The sequence below is a fragment of the Coffea arabica genome, chromosome 8c (assembly GCF_036785885.1).
Source record: "Coffea arabica cultivar ET-39 chromosome 8c, Coffea Arabica ET-39 HiFi, whole genome shotgun sequence".
Taxonomy (NCBI): Eukaryota; Viridiplantae; Streptophyta; class Magnoliopsida; order Gentianales; family Rubiaceae; genus Coffea; species Coffea arabica.
Genome location: NC_092325.1, coordinates 42,732,902 through 42,749,424, shown reverse-complemented (window position 1 = coordinate 42,749,424; position 16,523 = coordinate 42,732,902). Strand labels below are relative to the sequence as shown.

Genomic DNA, 16,523 nt, shown 5'->3' with positions numbered 1-16,523 from the left:
ATGACTTTCCCAGCGTTTTCTTCTTTCTCAAACGAAGAATGACCTGAAATACGTGGAACTATGTCCTGAAAATGTGGTGGAGATTAGTCAATTTGAGTGTTATCTACTTGCATCATGTGGTTACTTCTTCTGACAAAGAAGAAAGCATGAAATTGCAAGAAAGCAAATTTTCTAAATATAGGCACATTACATTCTTAGTGAAGTACAGTATTAAGTTTTGACCGCAGAAGATAGAGCGGCCATATGGACCGGGTATCCACAAGAAAACACCTAATTTTTTGTCTCTCTCCCTCTTTCTCTCCCCAGTACCAAAAGAACATCCAAAAAAACTAATTATTTTCTCTTCTATATCACTCTCTTTCATGTAAATTTTTTGTGTCTGAGCATGTTTTCATCATTTGAATTGAATAACAACATGTTTTTGGTGTTGTAACATCCATAACCACGAAAGTAGTAGCAGCCATGCAAATCAACAAAGTTGCCTTTTAAGAAATTGTGATTGTTCAGAAGGATAGGTTGATAGTTTTGATACAACAAAGGGAACAATGGCGGACGAAGCAGCAACAACGGCAAACTCAACTGATGAGACAATTGTTTGTTATGCACCAACCATGATAACAACAAACGGTATCTGGCAGGGTGACAATCCACTGGACTATTCCCTACCACTCTTTATACTGCAATTAACGTTGGTTGTGGTTGTCACTCGTATTCTTGTTTACATCTTGAAACCCCTTCGCCAGCCCCGTGTGATCTCTGAAATTCTTGTAAGTAAGCTTCTTTAATTTGTTTAATTTATTTTTTTTTGGGTCAAAATCATTTTGTTTCTAATGAAATTTTGGATCAACTTAGAAATGCAGTATACTCTAGATGATTGACATGGATCTGAAATTTGATCAATTACTGAATTGGCAGTTGATTGATTAGCTTGTTGGATAACGAACAAAAACGAGCCAAACCTGTTTGCATAGACCTAAGTATTCGGTCCATCAAGGGTACCATTTGAACGTATGCGTCAATCAGATAATATCTCATAGCAATAGCAAATTCGAAAGAGTTGTAACGTATGCATCACTTTCCACCTGTTAAACTTTTATGGAACTGAAAGTAAGATACTTATAAATCCAATTTTCTAACATGTTTCACTTTCTGCCAAAGTAAGGAAAAGGATTATAATCTACTGAACAGCTGTTCCGCAGTTCAACTGCGTTATTGTCGTAATCTTAGTCCTACTTCCATCGACTGCTTCCACTACAACTTTGTTCATGTGTAAATATCATAAGACAGAGCTTTACAGTCATGCAATCCCAAGTAGCTACCTCTTTCTCTATTTTCTATAGGCAACTAAGCAGCTGCGTCCATTTAACACTGATTAATTCGATTACTTAGTAATCTTTTGCTCATTAATTTTCAGGGTGGAATAATATTGGGTCCATCGGTATTAGGACAAAGCACTAAATTCGCAAATGCAGTTTTCCCCCTCAGAAGTGTGATGGTGCTCGAGACAATGGCAAATATAGGTCTTCTTTATTTCCTTTTCCTAGTTGGAGTAGAAATGGACCTTGCCGTGATCCGTCGTACTGGGAAAAAGGCCTTCGCAATTGCTGTCGCTGGCATGATAATACCTTTTCTTATTGGTACTTCATTCTCCCTTATGTTGCACCAGAAATCACAGTACATGAAGCAGGGCACTTTCATACTATTTCTTGGAGTTGCTCTTTCTGTTACTGCATTTCCAGTGCTTGCGAGAGTCCTTGCTGAGCTTAAACTTCTTAACACGGAGATAGGTAGAATCGCCATGTCGTCCGCCCTGGTGAACGACATGTGTGCATGGATTTTATTAGCTTTTGCAATTGCCCTGGCAGAGAATGCATCCGTGTCCTTAGCTTCCGTTTGGGTGATCCTGTCAAGTTCTGCTTTTGTGCTTTTCTGCATATTTGCAGTTAGGCCTCTTATTTCATGGATGATACGACGAACCCCAGAAGGTGAAACCATCAGTGATTTCTACATATGCCTAATTCTTACTGGAGTGATGATATGTGGTTTTATTACTGATGCCCTTGGGACACATTCTGTTTTTGGAGCATTTGTGTTTGGCCTAATTATCCCAAATGGACCTATCGGTTTAACGCTTATAGAAAGGCTAGAGGACTTCGTTTCAGGACTTCTGCTTCCTCTTTTCTTTGCTATTAGCGGGCTCAAGACAGAAATTAGTACAATCAAAGGAGTGGGAACATGGAGTATTCTCTTTCTGGTCATAGTTCTTTCTTGTGCTGGGAAAATTGCTGGCACACTTCTCGTCGCTCTCTACTACAAGATGCCATTTTATGAGGGTCTAACTCTTGGCTTTCTCATGAACACTAAGGGCCTCGTGGAAATAATCATCCTCAATGTTGGCAAAGACCAAAAGGTACTCTCTCTAGCTGATTACCACCTACATCGATTGAATTTGCATCTACATGCATACGTATCCCTACATCTTGATTGTTTCAAGCCTTTCATAACTTAGCGAATCAACACGTGGAACCCCTCTAATATAAGTACCAATGAAGTAATGTTAACTGTTCTTATTCCTTCATGAGCTGATGCGAAAAACATAACACGTTGCTTGGCAGAAGCAAAGTAAATGGTCGCCACTTTCTACAACTGAGAAATTATAGCACGGAAGCAATCGCGTTAGTCATTCTATCCTTTTTTAACGGTTCAATTAGGTTCTTGGACCAAGACGCCAGAGTTTATATCTGTAATTTTAAACTTATCTAGGATTCAAGGGATGAGAAAAGATAAAGTTCAATAGCCAAATTAAAAAATTTCTTGTTTCTGTCATTTGCGATGTTTTTGTAGCAAATTGCTTCTTAAACTGGTTACATACACCTGAGTGCAGGTCTTAGATGACCAGTCTTTTGCAATCATGGTAATTATATCAGTGGTTAAGACATCAATCATCATACCAATTGTTACACTAATTTACAAGCCAGCAAGAAAGTTTGCACCCTACAAGAAGAGAACAGTTCAGAGATCAAAACCAGACAGTGAGTTCCGAGTACTTGTATGCGTCCATACTCCTAGAAATGTCCCAACAATAATCAACCTCCTTGAGGCATCTCACCCAACCAAAAAATCTCCAATATGCATATATGTCCTGCACCTGGTTGAACTTTCAGGCCGTGCATCAGCAATGCTAATTGTCCACAACAGCCGAAAATCGGGCAGACCAGCCCTCAATCGAGCTCAAGCACAATCAGATCATATTATCAACGCATTCGAAAATTTTGAGCAGCATGCTGGCTGTGTTTCAGTCCAACCTCTGACAGCAATCTCTCCTTACTCCACGATGCATGAAGACATCTGCAATTTAGCGGAGGATAAAAGGGCTGCATTCATTATAATCCCTTTTCACAAGCAACAAACAGTTGATGGAGGGATGGAATCAACCAATCCAGCTTTTAGAACTATCAATCAGAATGTTTTAGTCAATGCACCTTGCTCAGTTGGTATTCTTGTTGACAGAGGCCTTAGCAGCTCCACAAGGTTAGCAGCAGGCCAGGTTTCTCACCATGTTGCCATACTATTCTTCGGTGGTCCGGATGATCGAGAAGCCTTGGCATATGCATGGAGGATGAGTGAGCATCCAGGGATTAATCTAACTGTGATGCGGTTTATTCCAGGGGAAGCAGCAGCTGAACCGTCATCCTCATCAGGGCGGAGAGCGGAAGCCAGTGCTCCTGGAATATTAACGGTGGTAACAGATGATGATAGAGAAAAACAACTAGATGAGGATTACATAAATCAGTTCAGGAGCAGAACAATGCATGATGATTCTATAGTTTACACGGAAAGAGTGGTGAGAAATGGTGAAGAAACGGTAGCAGCAATTAGATCTATAGACAGCATTCATGATTTATTCATCGTTGGACGAGGACAAGGCACGGTATCACCATTAACGGCGGGGCTTACTGATTGGAGTGAGTGCCCCGAACTTGGTGCCATAGGGGATTTATTAGCGTCATCAGATTTTGCTACCACGGTTTCGGTGCTGGTGGTGCAACAATATGTAGGGATGGGTGTACATGGGGATATGCTTGGAGTTCAAGATAGCCCAAATGAGCAGCCTGAGCATTTTATATACAATCATACCAGTCGACGGCCGCCACTGCCAAGAGGGCCGGAGTTGTTCCATTCACAACCTTGAAGACCATAAGAAGCGATGTGCATATGTCAATTCTTTATAATGTCATACCAGCACATTCCTCTCTTTTGTTTTTTTTTTCTTTTTCCCCCGTAAAGTGTATGTGACGTAGATCAAAATTTTGTCCAGGGATTCCTGCTAATTCCATGTTGTAAGACAGGAATCTAATTCCTCTAAGGTAGAAACCAGAACATGATAATTCTGATTAAAGAATGTGGAGCAGAAATTCAAATAACTTTTTGTGGAACACAAATTATTCATCTGAAGATGGAAAAGCAGTAGTGTATTTACTTGTCTGACAATTGGGATACTGGCCCATAAGAAAGATGAGAAAGTGTCGCATCCAACTAAAGTAGAGTATTAAACTATTGCTTCGCCCTTTCTCAATGACGTGAGACCAGAAAGGCAGTACAGTCACGTCTCCAAAGAAACCCATTCTCTTGGGGAGAGGCGTGGTTAAAAAAGGGGAATAACTTTGAAGACAAGCGCAATTTTTCGATATGTTAAGTTAGTTTATTCGAGGATTTAAAAAAAGGATAAATCAAAAGCAAGAACAATAGCGGAAGACAAAAATAGCATAACATCCTTTAAGATGGAAAAACAAAAGAAAAAAATCATGAGAAGGAAGGTTAGAACTTAGATGTTTCCTCCAAATCAAATAATCAACAAGCAAGAAGCAATAGTCTTCCCCAAAAAATGGTAACAGAAATAAATAAAGGGAAGAACTTAAAAGAATTGGAAAACAGGAAGCAGCAGAAAAGTAATTGAGCTTGTTTTAATATCCGCATTGGAACCCAAATGGGACCTCTCTTTGGCAGTGCTTGCAGAGCAAGCTAAACTTAAGAGAAATGTCGTATATAAATCCCAAGATATTTCCTTTGAGGGCAGTGCACAGGCATAGAGCGGCTTCAAAATCATCAAGACCCTCAACCAGGCTGCAGCAAGTTGGAGCTTCTGGTGGTGTTCCAACTTTACCATTGGTTACCAAAAAGTCCAACGGGTTGGCACATGTTCCAAACTGGAGAATGTCAATCGAGCAAGTTTCCTTGGGATAATAGTAATGAGGTGGTGGAGATGGTTTTGGGTAGTAAGGCTTGGGAGGACTGGTGTATCTGTAGTCTTCTGGGGGTGGAGCCTGAGGGGGGTTGTAAGTCTTTGGAGGACTGGTAGTGTAGCTATAATCCTTTGGCGGTGAAGGAGATATGGGGCTGTAAGGCTTGGGAGGACTAGTGTAGCTGTATTCTTTTGGTGGTGGAGGCGATTTGGGGTGATCAGTCTTGGGGGGAGGACGGTTATAGCTATAGTCTTTTGGAGGTGGGGGAGTTTCTGGATAATAAGGCTTCGGAGGGGTACTAGTGTAGCTAGAGTCTTTTGGTGGGGGAGGGGGAAGGGGTGGGAGTGGGGGTGTTGGGCATGGGAGGTTATTAGAGCTTACAAAAGTGATGAAAAGGAGGTTGATTGTGATCAGAGCAATTGCAGTCGTTGCATGAGTTTTTGAAGCCATATTGGAGACACTTGGAAATTCTCAAGTTTTGGAGAAGATTGGTGAATGCCGATGGAAAATGGCAAAGAATTATAGATGAAACTTACATCATTTTCCAAAATTTTTTTTTTCTTTCTGCACAACAAGTTCCATGTGGGAAGATCAAAACGAAATCGTATAGGATTTTGAACAAGTTGGGTTTACAAATTAAACATTAATAGCCCAGTTGTTCTAGAGTTTTTGGATATCTGCGTTACTTGCCTATTTTCTGTCAAACAAAAATTAATGTTTCATAAACTGATTCGTCTTTTTCTCAAGTGGGCGATAACGGATTTTTCTCAAGGATCTATCTGAGATGAACGTGCAAAGGTTTTACCATGTTGAGTCAACAATAATAATATCTATTTTATGGATCAACATCTTGCCCTTTTGATGCTGAGCTTCAAGAACAGTGTAAAGAATTGTACATTCAATCGGTGGGTTATTATTTGCCAGTAAGCAAATCAGAGCTGAAAATTCTTGCAGACTCGCTCACTCAGATGTACACGCACGGGCTCTCAGAGTTATGCATAGTGTATATGTATCGCGGTCTGCGATTCGGCGGATCTTAAGGCTAATTGTTTGACTTCCTCGCACATGCTACATACATATATATATATATATATATATATATATATATATATATATATATATATATATATATATATATGAAATGTGTGTGTGTGTGTGTGTGTGTGTGTAGATTATTACCAAAAAAAAATATACGTGCAAAATCGTGGTCTGGGCTTGGGCATACATGCAGGTCCAACAGCTAAACTTATTTATTTGGGGAAGGTTTTGACAAATGATGATGATGATGATGATGATAATTCAAAAACTCCAGAAGATCAAATAATTAATATTTCATACATACAAGAGTGATTCTAATCACAGCAGAAGTTTCTTCTTAATGTATGTATGCATTTTGGGATTCTATACTATCCATTCCAGGGTATGCGCGTTTTGGAAGTGCAAAGCATTTCTAAGTTCTAAACATACGAGGAAGGGTTTCTTTACTTGTATCAATATCGAAGACGTCATAAATCTGGTCCTGTTCAATGTGTTTATCGTCAAATTCATACTACCCAAAGGCGTAAAGTTTATAGTGCCTCCTTTCACGCCTTCATTAATCTTGGCATAAGAAGTAGAGTGGAAGGAGCATTATCTTACATGTGCCTTCAAGGGATAAAGCATCACTTTAAAAGTTTCGTTTGGACGGAATCTCGGAGTATGACGCAGCATTGTGTAAAAGATTAGAAATATGAAAGGAGTAAATCGTCCACACAAGCCAGACGACACAGAACATATGAAAGGAGCCACAAATGGATTAAAACAGAATCAGTATTCAACTGTTTGCCAGAAAACGTTAGATACAGCAGGATTATTTCATACTATTGACTTAAAAAGGGACAATTAAACAAAACACCCATGAAATGCATTTGCACATTTAGGTTCAACAAGCTATCTAGGGTTCTTCACCAAGCTCCGCTCTGAGATTGTCATATGGATAGACCTTTGGCGTCTGGTCAAAACAAAAACAACACCAAATGAGTAATATTGCCCAATCGCAGATTAGTCAAGAGTGCAATTGGATTAATTGCACTTCAGTAACTTTGTGTAAACCATATACAATCAAGGTACAGTTCCCCCCTCAACCCTCTCTACACACTTTAAACACACATAAATAAATAAATAAGTAAAGCAATACAGATTAAGCACTTAACAATGTCCATATTGAAGGTTACAGGTTACACTGGGCCTCTTTAAGTGGCTGCCTGTCTTAGACAGACGGATCCATCATAATTTTTACACATAACGAAAGATTTTTTGGTTGTCAACCGCCCTTCATCAGTTTAGAGAAAAAGATGGTCATCTACTTGACGATTTGCATCTCACCAAAAGTGACATTCTCGTGCTTACCACACATCAAGAATGGTCATCTAGAGCGGTTAAGCACATTAACAATATCTGTACAAAGGTTACAGGTTACACTGGGCCTCTTTAAGCGCCCACCCTTTTAGACAGACAGAACCCATCAGAAATTTTACACCTAATGAAAAGTTTTTTTGGTCATCAAGTTCAGAGAAAACAATGTTCATCTACTTGACAATTTGCTTCTCACCAAAAGTCACATTCTCATGCTTACCACCCACCAAGAATGTGAACATCCTGGCATCATTTTGAGTGAGAAAAGAGCGAGGTCTCATTCAAAGATTTACTTGTTCTTTCAACTGCTGGAATGATGAACAAAATAATGACGCCTCCCCTATTAGAGAGAGATCAAGAGAGGGAACTGAAAGAAAGTATTCTTTTCACAAGTGAGTTTCCCCATTGTAAACCACTTTTATTTTCTAACAATTCAACAGAAGTCACCCAGAAATTACTGCAGGTACCAGGGTTTTTACTTTCATGAAAACGAGGGCGAGTGAAACAGTAATATTTTGTTAAAGGAACGTGAAGATCCATCCCACGATTAAGCTTACAAACAATTAATATTAACTAAAGTCTGGCATTTGTATAAATGCGACAAATTTAATTCATCAGAAAGTGCAGAGTTGGTGGCTTCCATATAATAATAGTAACAACCATGTGCATAAAAGGAAGAACATGCCCCCAAAAAAGAAATCTTATAATAGTGAAGGCCAGAAGCCTTCAGTCCTTCATCTAACAAGTTATCTAAATAGTTAGACACCTTGACATATTCATCTTTTGCCACAGGTAGCGTTTTTCAGCATTTCTTGAATAGGTGATTTCATACCATGTAGATACAAAAAAATGACAGTCATGCAAGGCTTTTCTACCATAAGATAGTGCAGACAGCCTAGTACAGGCACCTTTAGCAATCAGGACACCCTGCTTTGTGCTAAACTATAATCCAAGATGGTTTTCCAAGTTGAAAACTCTCACACTCTTTTCTAGAAGATCACCCTGACTTATATTGTCAATCCATCCATGTCATACATTATATCTCACATATGCCTGGACTCCCATCCAGTACCTTATCACCGAAAAAGAATTTTAAAAAATAAATTCTCAGCTTCCAATTGCAAAAATCTCACGCTTTAAGTTAGTAAAAAAACAGGAATAATGTAATACCCAAAACTATTCCGACTTCAAAACTTCTTCGAAAAGAAAATCACACTCAACTCAGTCATCATTAGATCCAATTCCACACATGCACGGTCAAAGAAAAGAAAGAGGAAACGATGCACATTAAAGTGTATCTTTCGTGAGAAACATTTCAGCACACTATATTATCGGAGACTCTACAGTGCCACCTGGTACCACATTGTTACTTCAATGTATTAACCAGTTAGATAAACATTATTAAACCAATTGCATAGTTAAATTCAACTAATGGACAAACATATTGAATGAATGGAATAGATATATTGAACTACCGGTATAATGGCTAACAGCAATGGAGCATCACAGCATTTTACATTGCAACACAGCTTATAAGAATCGAAAACGGCTAAAGAGGGGTCATAAGTTGTGGACTTACATATGGGATTTTTGAAGCTTTGTCATTCCAAACAGCTAACAGTCCAAGGCTCGCGAAAAACCCTAATCCTCCACACATCCAAGCCAATGCTTCATACTGAAACAAAATAATTATGATCACCCAATTGAATAACCAACAAATCTCAAAACCCTAGAATTTCCAACTTTAATTCCCAAAATAGAAAACCCAAAATATGACTCATACACTTCCACAGAAAATAATGAAACGATCTAACCTTTCCAACTGTTTCAGCAATTCGATCAATACAAGGTTCCGGAAATGGAGTTCCGTTGTCCCATACCAGCTCATCATTCACCGGAAGCTGAGAAAAGAAACGGAAATGTAAAAATTAAGCAATTGGAAAATGGAAGATAGGGTCTATCAGGAAGAGTTGAGAAGGGAAAGCTAATTACAGGTTTGTCTGGGACGATATGTTTGCCAACAGGGAGACCCATGCCAGAGCGGAGGCGAAGGGATGAGCCAACGGAGCGGGCTACGACGCCATTGCCGCCCATGATGCGGGATGCCATGTGACTCAGTCTGCCAGCCATTTTCGCCGGATCGGTGTCTTTCCGACTGCTAGTTTCACTAGTCTATTATTAACTCCCAAAAAAAAAAGGCTTTTGGATTTTGAGAAAATTACTGGAAGTGTTGACTGTCGAGCAACGAGGCTAGAGCTGCTACTTTTGCCAGTGAAGCCAAAGACAACACCGCTAAACGATGTCGTTTGGTCAAGGACAAATGAAAAAGGTGTGGTATTGTTCACAAATTTTTCCCAGAATTATGAAAAATGCATGGGAGTAATGGGAGTTCTCTTTTTAAAGGTTTTTTTTTTTTTTTAAGTCGAAGGTTGAAAGCAGAATCTGTTATTTGCAATTCCTTCTATTTTACCATTGAACCCAGCCCAACCCTCCCCGAAGTCTAGGAGTTGATCTCTAGTAAAGTTTCCTCCGAGGTAGAACATTTGCGAAATTTCTTTTGTACAACCTTTTAAATTGATTATGTTTTATTGGGAGGAAAAAAAAAAAGAAAAAGAAGTCATTACGTCATTTATTATTGAAAAGAATGATTTTTAGTAAACTTTGATGCTAGAATTGTTGAGTTTGCACCTTTTGCACCTTTACCTTTTACATTTTCCAATAATAGTAAAGGTGAAAAAGTTGTGAACTCGGCAATTATATTGAATTAAGTTTATGAAAAAGTAGAGAAATTTTTGAAGCTTTAAGGGTTTCTTATATGGGATAATTTCAAAAAACCTTCCCTGAAGTTTCTAACTATTTCACTGACCTCCCTTCAAGTATTAAAAATTGCACTAACGTCTCTTGAAGTTAATTATCTTATAACATTTAGACCCAATTGATAATTAAAATGTGATATTATGAGAGAGGAAATAACATGATTCCATCATTTCTCCTAATCTACATTATTTAATTAATTTAATACAAATCCACACATTAAAGAAAAACACTAAAATTTGCTATTTATCATTGGGGATCAAATCACATATAGCACCAAAATATAATATATTATTATATATTTTTCACTTAATACAATATTTAAATTACTCTTTTCAATTACATAGTTAATGTTAAACATGATCAACAATAAATAATTCAAAAATTTGCAATCAAAATATTACAGAGAACAAGCTCTAATATCATAAATATTCTTGTCAACATATTAAGATTAGTTGTTGAGATTTTTATGGTATTAAAATCCACTCATTATAATGTTTTGGTCACATATTTTTAATTTTTTGTTATTGATCATGTTTGATAATAGGTTTCTAATTGAAAAGAGTAATTTAGATCTTACATTAAATAAAATATATAAAATAATATACTATTTTTGATACCCTATGCAATTTAATTCCTGATAATAAACAGCAAATTATAGTGTTTTCTTTACTGTTTGGTTGGGTATTAAATTAATTAAACAATTTAGTAAATTAAGGGCCATAGTGGAATCATATTATCTTCTCTCTCTTAATATTGCTTTTTAATTGTTGGTTGGACCGAGATATTACAATATAGTTGAAAACCTCAAGGGAGGTTTCTGAATTATCCCTTCTTATATTGGTCTTTTGTTTGGAAGTAGATATGTTTCATTTGTTGTATCTGATGAATAAATGTGCTACCATTAATATAATTTTTCAAATCTTTGAAATGATGACTGTTTTTTTTTATTTAAATATGAAGTTATAGTATGGTGTAAGGTTGTACAATGATCAAATAACCTTGATTTGGGTTTATAAATAGTTAAATCATTTGATACTTTATTTCCCCATCAGGATTCTCACATTTTTCTCAGGTTGTTAATTGTTTCAAATTTTCAGGTTTCTCTCGTCACATACAGCACAAGCTTTTTCAGTCTTTAAATTTCTAAATTACCAATTGTATGAGTTGTTTATAAATATATTTTCTTTCTTTCGTTTTACGTAAATGACAAAGGATTAATGCAACGTGGGGTCTAGGCAAAAAATAAAGGATTAATTAATTGAATAAATCTTTTATATACTGACAGTGTATACACTAGTAAATCTAGATGCACGTCACATATACAAAATTTTATGTTTAAATTCAAATTCAGATAACGTGGCATTAACCAATCTCATGAGTGTATACACTGATGGTATAGTAAAGATTAATCCTAATTACATTTACCTTCTTTGGGGTTTGATAAAATTAGAAACTATACCTTGAGGTTTGGCCGTATTACAATAATGTCTTCTGTTTTGATTAGTTTATAACAAGTACACCCCTACTGGTACTACTTTAATCATTGACTGTTAAACATCTAATGATGTTAGCTTAAAACATTTTCAAAAGCCCCAAATTACCCCCGGGCTCTAACGTGACTTCTTCATCTTCCTCTTCCCCCTAAAGATCAGCCACAATGGGATGGCTCCACAAATTTCAGCAACTTTTATATTTCTGAGGAAAATAGTTTTCCATCATCTTTTCTTAATCTTAGTCCGTATGGATATTCTATTTCAGACTTGGCACTCTTTCATCCCTTTGTTATTGAACATTAGTTTAGTATTTTGTACAGAAGCCTTTTCGTCATTTCATGGATTCTATTCCATGAGTTTAAACGTCGTTACTAACAAGAGGGTACGTAATTATTATTTGGCCAAACCTTAAGCTTTAATTTGTAATCTGGTAAAACTATAAGGGAGGTAAATATAATTAATCCGAAAATAAATAAACACGGGTAAGCTTAGGACTTAGGAGTCTCAAGTTTAAAAAAGATTTTTTGTTTAAAAAAAACCATACTATTTCTTAGCTATTACACCATAATAATCATGTCCCTCTCATCTTCAGCTTTAAGCATCAATTTTAACTTAGTTTCATAATAAACACTGAATTTGCAATTACTAGAGAATAGAGATATTTCGGATGAATTTCCGAACAGTTGACAATAACAACACCACCAAAAGAAGAAATATGGCAAATAGTACTATCTCATGAAACCGCAAAAGAGAAACTAGAAACTAAAAAAATTACGAAAATAAAGATTAGCGGTATGAGAACCTAGAAAGCAACTTGAAAAGTCCAAAAAATTCCCCATGCAGAATCTGATCTCATGAAACCAAATGCCAGTTAACTTGGAAGTTTGAATTAAAGGTCCTCGATATCCAATTGGCTCTGCGCCTCCAAAATCGTAGTAGCAGAGTTCCTGAGTTGCCGTGCTTCATAGTCCGTCAACTCCACATTGGCCACACCCATGACTCCAGTCCGACCAAGTTGAGCAGGCAAGCTCAGAAAAACATGTCCACCATCAATTCCATATAGGCCTGTGGCAAGAACCGAGACAGGATGAATCCTTCTCTGATCCCTCAGGAGGGATCGAGCCAAGTTAGCCACTGAGTAGCCAATTGCCCAAGAAGTGTAACCCTTAAGATCAATTACTTCATATGCACTCTCCACAACTTCTTTCCGAATGTTTTCGAGAGTTTCTTTCTCGTACGCAATTTTCTGCCTGTCTAAATAGCTAAGCACCGGCACTCCTCCCACGGTTATGCTTGACCAAAGCGCCACTGAACTATCTCCATGCTCCCCAACAATGTATGCCTGGTGATCATAATTTTCATATATACAGGGAAAAGTAAATCAAATACCGTATGCAATATATATATATATATATATATATATATATATATTAGCCATTTATAACAGCATTACCGAAAAGTGATCTCGTTCTCGAGCCAGATTATTGACAATTTATAAACAAAACTGTAAAAGTTAAAGAAGCAAACTACAATTAAAGAACATATTCCTGCACTATCAGGTTTAATCAACTTAGTACTAGTACTGTAACTAAACTTGCCTGCACGTCCTGAGCATTGACGTCGAGATGATCAGCAAGCAAAAACCGGAACCTAGAAGAATCCAAGTTCGTTCCAGATCCAATAACTCGATTTGGATGAAAACCGGAAAGTTTCCAGGCCACGTAGGTCAAAGCATCTACGGGATTGGACACGATCAGGAGTATAGAATCCGGAGAATACTTGGCCAACGGAGGAATGATATTTTTAAACAAGACCAGATTCCTCTGGATAAGATTCAGCCTACTCTCGCCCGGGATCTGCCGGGCACCTGCTGTGACAATGCAAAGATCCGACCCTGCCGTGATTGAGTAGTCCAGGGAAGCATGGATTTTGGTCCTTGGTAAGAAAGCTGCCGCGTGTTGGAGGTCAAGCATTTCTCCGCGGAGCTTGTCGGGCTGGGCGTCAACGAGGGCTAGCTCATCGGCAAGGTCTTGGGTGAGGATGGTTTGAGCTATGGCCATGCCGACGTTTCCAGCACCGATGACCGAGATTTTGGTGTGCCTTTTTGTGGGTGAAGGTGGAGCGGAATTGAGAATGGGTTTGAAGAAGGCTTTGGAGATGTCTAGGCCACCCGGGCCTAATGTGGAAGATGATTCAGCCTTTTTCATTGTGTGTGAAGTAAAGAGTTTTTTGTTTGCGAGGGAGGAGAGGGTTTAGATGGTGGTGGGGTGGCAGTGTTGCAGTTATTTATAGGAAGGCGTTGGATTGGAGGAGGGGAAAAGACTGATGAAACTGGAAATTGAGGGAGTGGAGAAGAAGACTAAGAAGAAAGGAAACTGGAAGAAGGTTCGTTCATTCGTTGGTAGTTGGTAGTTGGTATTTTGGCATTTTCAACGGTCAACGGTTTCGTGGAAACAAGATTGGAGGGAGTGAATGATCACCTATGGGCGCATGAAAAAACTCATCAATAAGCTGCAGCTTGTATCAAATTGCAATAGTATTGATCATTAGGGGGGAGTTTTTTTCTTTTTTGCCTTTTCCCGTGGTTTTGCATAAAGGAAATGATGAATTTTGACATGAAAGATCCCGCTGATCTCTTTTACCAAGATTTTTAAGTAGGATTTAATCACATTTTAGCTAGAAAGATTTCGAAACGTTAGCTGATGAATTTCTTTTTATTTTCCCTCCCCCCAAGCCCCTTCTTTTTCCCCTTCATTAGGTACAAATGGAAAGGATACAGACTAAAGTCTTGCTCCATGGATCTCAAAAAGAATTTGTAAACGACTCGATATTTGATGAGATCTTTTCTGAATTACGGTTGAGATTAATTTTGCATTTTGACAAAATGTGTGTGTGTGTATATATATATATATATATGATAAAATCTCAACTATCCCAATGAGTTTAAGGGAAATGCTTATCACTTTACTTTTCTAGCATAATCGAGGTGCAATCCTTTTTCCCTATTTCATCACCATGAAAATAAACTGGGTGACCACTATTGTTTTTTTAGCAACTAAACATTGTTTTTTGTATTTATTCTTGAATTAAACAATGCATGTGAAAAGTAGATGACAACATGTACATATCTCATTGAGTCTTTTAATTGTAAGTATATTGTTTTATGGACTTTTTATTTCTTATATTTTTGGACTAAAAGAGATTGTATTATCAAACATTTTTGCCCCACAGGATAGTTCAATAATAAGCGAACTCTTAGGACTCAGTTAATCTTAAATTTGAAATTTATCCTGAATTTGAACCCTCGTAACTTGTTTGGGGTGCGTTTGTGTGAGATCACGGCATATTCCTCAGATTTGGTGTGTCGACTCGATCCAAAATGGCTTGAATTGACCACGTTTTGGGTTATCCCCAAAAAAAAAAAAAAAAGCCCCCAACTTTTAGCTCATTCTTTAAGGGAAAATGCACCCAAAATGACTTACTCATTGCATGTTTCTTGTGTGGATCCGAGAAAACGATTGCGTGGAACGCAAACCAGCCGTGCATTGACAAATCCGGCAACCCACCGCGTTCGACAAGGGGCACAAACGGTTACAGGTGCAATCGTTTTTGTCAATTGTGTGCATTTTTTATTATGCGTAATTTTAATTACACGCGGTATAACTTTGATTGCACATGAAATAACTTTAGAACAAATTTTTATTGATCTCACAAATAGTGTGAAAATCGAGTTACAAAATGTGATCTGAACTGTACAAAATTTTTTAGCCAAATCATGACGGACAATCGTTCCTGCCCCATTTCCCACCGCGTTGTGGCTATTTCTAATATTTTCTTCTGCTTCTGGATGTGATAATTTGCTTTATTAGCCCCCCCCCCCCCCCCTAATTTTCTTGTCTAGAAAGTACAATGCACGAAAAGCAAACCATAAACCAAAGAAGTTTCCCTAGTTTCTTTTTCTTGGTAAGCATTTCTGTTGGCCACGAAACAATTTTTTTTTCCCCGTGCAACTTTTGAGTCAGAATGTCTCGAATTGGGTAGCATACTTTCCCTAAAAAAAAAAAAGATTTTGGTAACATTCTTCATGAGCTAATTAAGCATTGAATAAAAAACTCCAGCTGTTTCTTAGGAGACTCCAGAGTCAAGACAGCCCATTGTTACAGCAGCCGCGGTAAGCTATTGCCCTCGTTTTAAGGACTTAAAATTTCCACCTCTTGGGTTTCCCATCGTCTTCTCGACGTTCTCGTGAAAAGTAAAAGATTTGAACGCAGAACCAGAAAGATTTGAACGTAGCTTCCGTTTTCTTTCCAAGTCTAAAGTTTTTTTTGTTGCTTCTCAATATCAACTTTTCAAAGTCTTTTTTTTTTTTTTTTTTGGGATAAGTCAACTTTTCAAAGTCGAACACTACAATATTGTAAAGTATACGTGGTTGAATGCAAAAAAGGCTATAAGTCGATGGATCTTAACTGGGTTATCAGGTTATAATAATGTCATTTGAAACTCTGTTCTTGCTCTTTTCTGCTTTGTCAATTTAGATTTCATTTTGCATTCTAGTTTAATGATGGAAATGATTGTA

General features: G+C 37.6%; 3 protein-coding genes across 3 annotated transcripts; 1 reads left to right on the top strand and 2 right to left on the bottom strand.

The window, feature by feature from the left end:
- The first annotated feature begins 235 nt into the window (after window positions 1–235).
- LOC140013210 (cation/H(+) antiporter 15-like) lies at window positions 236–4,455 on the top strand. Its single transcript, XM_072062355.1, has 3 exons — window positions 236–767; window positions 1,415–2,410; window positions 2,885–4,455. Exons 1-3 carry the CDS (start codon window positions 546–548, stop codon window positions 4,190–4,192), a joined length of 2,526 nt encoding a protein of 841 aa, XP_071918456.1. The 5' UTR covers window positions 236–545; the 3' UTR covers window positions 4,193–4,455.
- Window positions 4,456–7,016: 2,561 nt separating this feature from the next.
- On the bottom strand, window positions 7,017–9,882 carry LOC140013850 (NADH dehydrogenase [ubiquinone] 1 beta subcomplex subunit 8, mitochondrial). Its single transcript, XM_072064043.1, has 4 exons — window positions 9,630–9,882; window positions 9,452–9,538; window positions 9,217–9,312; window positions 7,017–7,233 (listed from the first exon to the last, which is right to left on the bottom strand). The coding sequence occupies exons 1-4, from the start codon at window positions 9,765–9,767 to the stop codon at window positions 7,177–7,179; spliced, it is 378 nt and encodes a 125-aa protein (XP_071920144.1). The 5' UTR covers window positions 9,768–9,882; the 3' UTR covers window positions 7,017–7,176.
- A 2,652-nt stretch (window positions 9,883–12,534) lies between these two features.
- LOC140013278 (L-lactate dehydrogenase B-like) lies at window positions 12,535–14,306 on the bottom strand. The gene is made up of 2 exons (XM_072062494.1): window positions 13,546–14,306; window positions 12,535–13,289 (listed from the first exon to the last, which is right to left on the bottom strand). The coding sequence occupies exons 1-2, from the start codon at window positions 14,152–14,154 to the stop codon at window positions 12,837–12,839; spliced, it is 1,062 nt and encodes a 353-aa protein (XP_071918595.1). The 5' UTR covers window positions 14,155–14,306; the 3' UTR covers window positions 12,535–12,836.
- Between the last annotated feature and the right edge of the window lie 2,217 nt (window positions 14,307–16,523).

Coding starts and splice junctions, on each gene's coding strand:
- LOC140013210 (XM_072062355.1), top strand. CDS start 546: ATGGCGGACGAAGCAGCAACAACGGCAAACTCAACTGATGAGACAATT. Junction 768..1,414: donor GTGTGATCTCTGAAATTCTT/GTAAGTAAGCTT, acceptor ATTAATTTTCAG/GGTGGAATAATATTGGGTCC. Junction 2,411..2,884: donor ATGTTGGCAAAGACCAAAAG/GTACTCTCTCTA, acceptor ACCTGAGTGCAG/GTCTTAGATGACCAGTCTTT.
- LOC140013278 (XM_072062494.1), bottom strand. CDS start 14,154: ATGAAAAAGGCTGAATCATCTTCCACATTAGGCCCGGGTGGCCTAGAC. Junction 13,290..13,545: donor TCAATGCTCAGGACGTGCAG/GCAAGTTTAGTT, acceptor TATGATCACCAG/GCATACATTGTTGGGGAGCA.
- LOC140013850 (XM_072064043.1), bottom strand. CDS start 9,767: ATGGCTGGCAGACTGAGTCACATGGCATCCCGCATCATGGGCGGCAAT. Junction 9,539..9,629: donor ATATCGTCCCAGACAAACCT/GTAATTAGCTTT, acceptor TTCTTTTCTCAG/CTTCCGGTGAATGATGAGCT. Junction 9,313..9,451: donor TTGCTGAAACAGTTGGAAAG/GTTAGATCGTTT, acceptor ATTTTGTTTCAG/TATGAAGCATTGGCTTGGAT.